The 2,792-nt window shown below is 41.2% G+C and overlaps 1 protein-coding gene across 1 annotated transcript in view; it reads left to right on the top strand.

Annotated features, from left to right (window-relative positions):
* Positions 1-1,718: 1,718 nt before the first annotated feature.
* The window catches only part of LOC112076523 (tumor necrosis factor receptor superfamily member 16-like), a 53,407-nt gene continuing 52,333 nt past the window's right edge, over positions 1,719-2,792 (top strand). Inside the window, 1 exon segment of the mRNA XM_070441362.1 lies at positions 1,719-1,725. Within this exon segment, the coding sequence (XP_070297463.1) occupies positions 1,719-1,725 (7 nt within the window).

Genomic DNA, 2,792 nt, shown 5'->3' on the forward strand with positions numbered 1-2,792 from the left:
GAACTGTCTTACCTTGATAGCCTGATCATTCACAGTAGTGTTACTTCAGGGATGACCAACTATGCAAGTGAAGCAGTCTCCCTCTTGTGGTGCATCCTTATATTGTGTAAGATACTGTGGTGTGGCTGGTAAAAAGCCTAGCTCTTTGAGCCATGTTAAAATTCCTACCAAGTGGGTTAACCCTATTGTCGCGATGCATAGGGTGTTTGCCTTTCACGCCTGAGACCAGGATTCGCTTGCCGCTCCCTCTGTTCGCTACGTTGGTGTCAAGTCGGWTGGCGGTCGTTGGGCCATCGAAAGGCACAGAGATACTTGTGAAGGGATTTGAAAGAAAGTCGACGTGCCTACGGGCTCGAAAGGGGCAGTATGATGGTCCTCGATATATGAGCCACTTTACAATTCCCACCAAGTGGGTTAACCCTATTGGCGCGTTGCGTAGGGTGTTTGCCTTTCACGCCTGGATTTGCTTCCCACTTCTTTTGTTCGCTACATATACTGTATATGTATAATTTTTTTGGGTGCAGCTGGTAAATATTGTAGGCTATAGGCTACGTAGCCTATTACGTGAACATGTAAAAAGCGCAAGAATCAAGCTGTACCTAGAATGATGATGTGCTTGACACCAGACCCTGAAGTGATGACAAAACGTTGGTGGTTTACCCAATACATTACCGGGAGCTTGTATATAGAGTATGAGACTCTTTTGTTTTTGCTTAGTTTGCTCGCCGTTGGTCAGCACCTCTACCAACTTTTGGGGTGTGCACCAGCTCATTAAATTCATTCATTAATATACAGTTGACGCAATAATACAGACCACATAAATGAGAAATTATCAATAAAACTGCATGTGAAAAACGCATCTACCCAGTAGATTTCAGGTAGATTTCCGGGGATGCTTTCTTTGGCAAAAAACAGATAGAGAGAAAGAGAGAGAGAAACAGAGCGAGAGAGAGAGCGAGATATAGATGAAGTGTCAGAAAAGTGACTCCAGTTGATCCTTGTCTCTTGTCTATGTAGATCAGGGTCCCCCAACTGGCGGCCCGAGTGACGAATTTGTACTGCAGGTGTTTTTTGTTGTTGCATTTTCATTGTTGGACATAAAACAATGTAAATCAGCTCCAAGTTATTTTAATTTGGAATATCTGTTCCCAAGTATTTCCATGCATAATATATAGACACATTACCATATACAAATGCAAGCAAGGTTTGGAATTATTATGTTTTAGTCAAATATTATATCTGTTTGGGCTTAATGCGGTAAATTTGAAGTCTACAAATGATTTGTAATTATGTTCTTGCCCCCCAACCTTCCACTCAAGAAAAAGTTGACTCGCGTCTGAATCTAGTTGATGATCCCAGGTGTAGATCGTGCAAGTCGTCTACTGTAGAAGTCACAGGGTAAATCAGGAAAGAGTGGACGTGCCTCTCTTCAGTTCGTGCACGACTCTTGCCTCCGCAGTGCACTGCTGGATAGCGCTCAGTACAGTCAGTCTGCGCCGGGACGCTGCACGCACGCACTAGTGACCTGCCAATGCGACGCATCTCACTCTCAAAAGGTCTCGAACGCTACACGGCAGCGAAGAGCATGGGGAATTGACTGCGGACTCATTGATAAAGAATTGCCACTGGAATTAAAATGAACAATTCGTCCTGTATGTTCCTTTGCAGTATCCATTTAGTATAGTCTATTTGTTTATGACACTGTAGGAAACCGAAGCATGGCGGGTACCTTATCATTGGTGATGTTGTTTGGAGTGGTGAGTAGTGGCATGATTTATAACTCTGATTTCATAAAGATATATTTCATTTTGATTGAATAGGTAGCATGGGAGAAACGTGTTCATTGTTTGCATTTTATTACTTTGCTTTATAACACTGTAGTTGTATTGGACTGGGGATCCCTGCACTGTCCCTCGTATTTCTCCATCTAATGCTGGCAAATTAGTCACGATACTAATCTGAGGAGAACTGCTGGAGGGAAGGTGCTTATCAGCCCCCCCCCCATCTCAGAACTGATCATAATAAACCCGAATGTGTGTTTTCTAATAACAGTTATAGTTCCCCATGCTCTTCATCTGAATCCTTTATAGAACAACCATCCTGGAAGGTTTTCATAGGCAGGTGCCGTAGCCCAAGGTTCCTTTTACAATGTAGGATTTCATAGCAGGTCCATCCATTCCAAAAACTGTTCTCAAAACTAGTTCTTAAAAAAGTTCATATGTGCACCTGAAAATGCCATACGATAAAATTGCAATTGAGGTCATATGTTAACAGAATGTGTCATTTAGCATAGAAAACAAAAAACGAACGTTTCAAGTGAGGAATTAGGCAGGTCTCATGCTGAAAAAAAAATGATTTGCCTACTTTCACCCATATACCCAGTTTAAACTTCTTCCAGTGTCAAGTAATTGGTTGCTTGGTAAAATAATTTTCAGAGTCAGCTTCCCAACACTGAGTATGCATATATGAAACAGATCTGTGGCCATTTACTGAGTGACTGATCAAACCCTTAACATTTCAGTCCGTATGTGATCTAATGATTAATCTTATATCTTATGTACATATTCTTTATCCCTTTACACTTGTGTGTGTGTAGGTAGTATGTGGAATTGTTTGGTTAGATTACTGTTGGTTATTACTGCATTGTCGGAACTAGAAGCACAGCATTTCGCTACAGCTCGCATTAACATCTGCTAACCATTGTGTATGTGACTAATGAAAATTTGAATTTGATTTGATTTGACAGTTTTAATGCATGACCTGTTATGAAACTCCCTAAAATAACCATAAGT

This window comes from Salvelinus sp. IW2-2015, unplaced genomic scaffold (assembly GCF_002910315.2).
Source record: "Salvelinus sp. IW2-2015 unplaced genomic scaffold, ASM291031v2 Un_scaffold3810, whole genome shotgun sequence".
Taxonomy (NCBI): Eukaryota; Metazoa; Chordata; class Actinopteri; order Salmoniformes; family Salmonidae; genus Salvelinus; species Salvelinus sp. IW2-2015.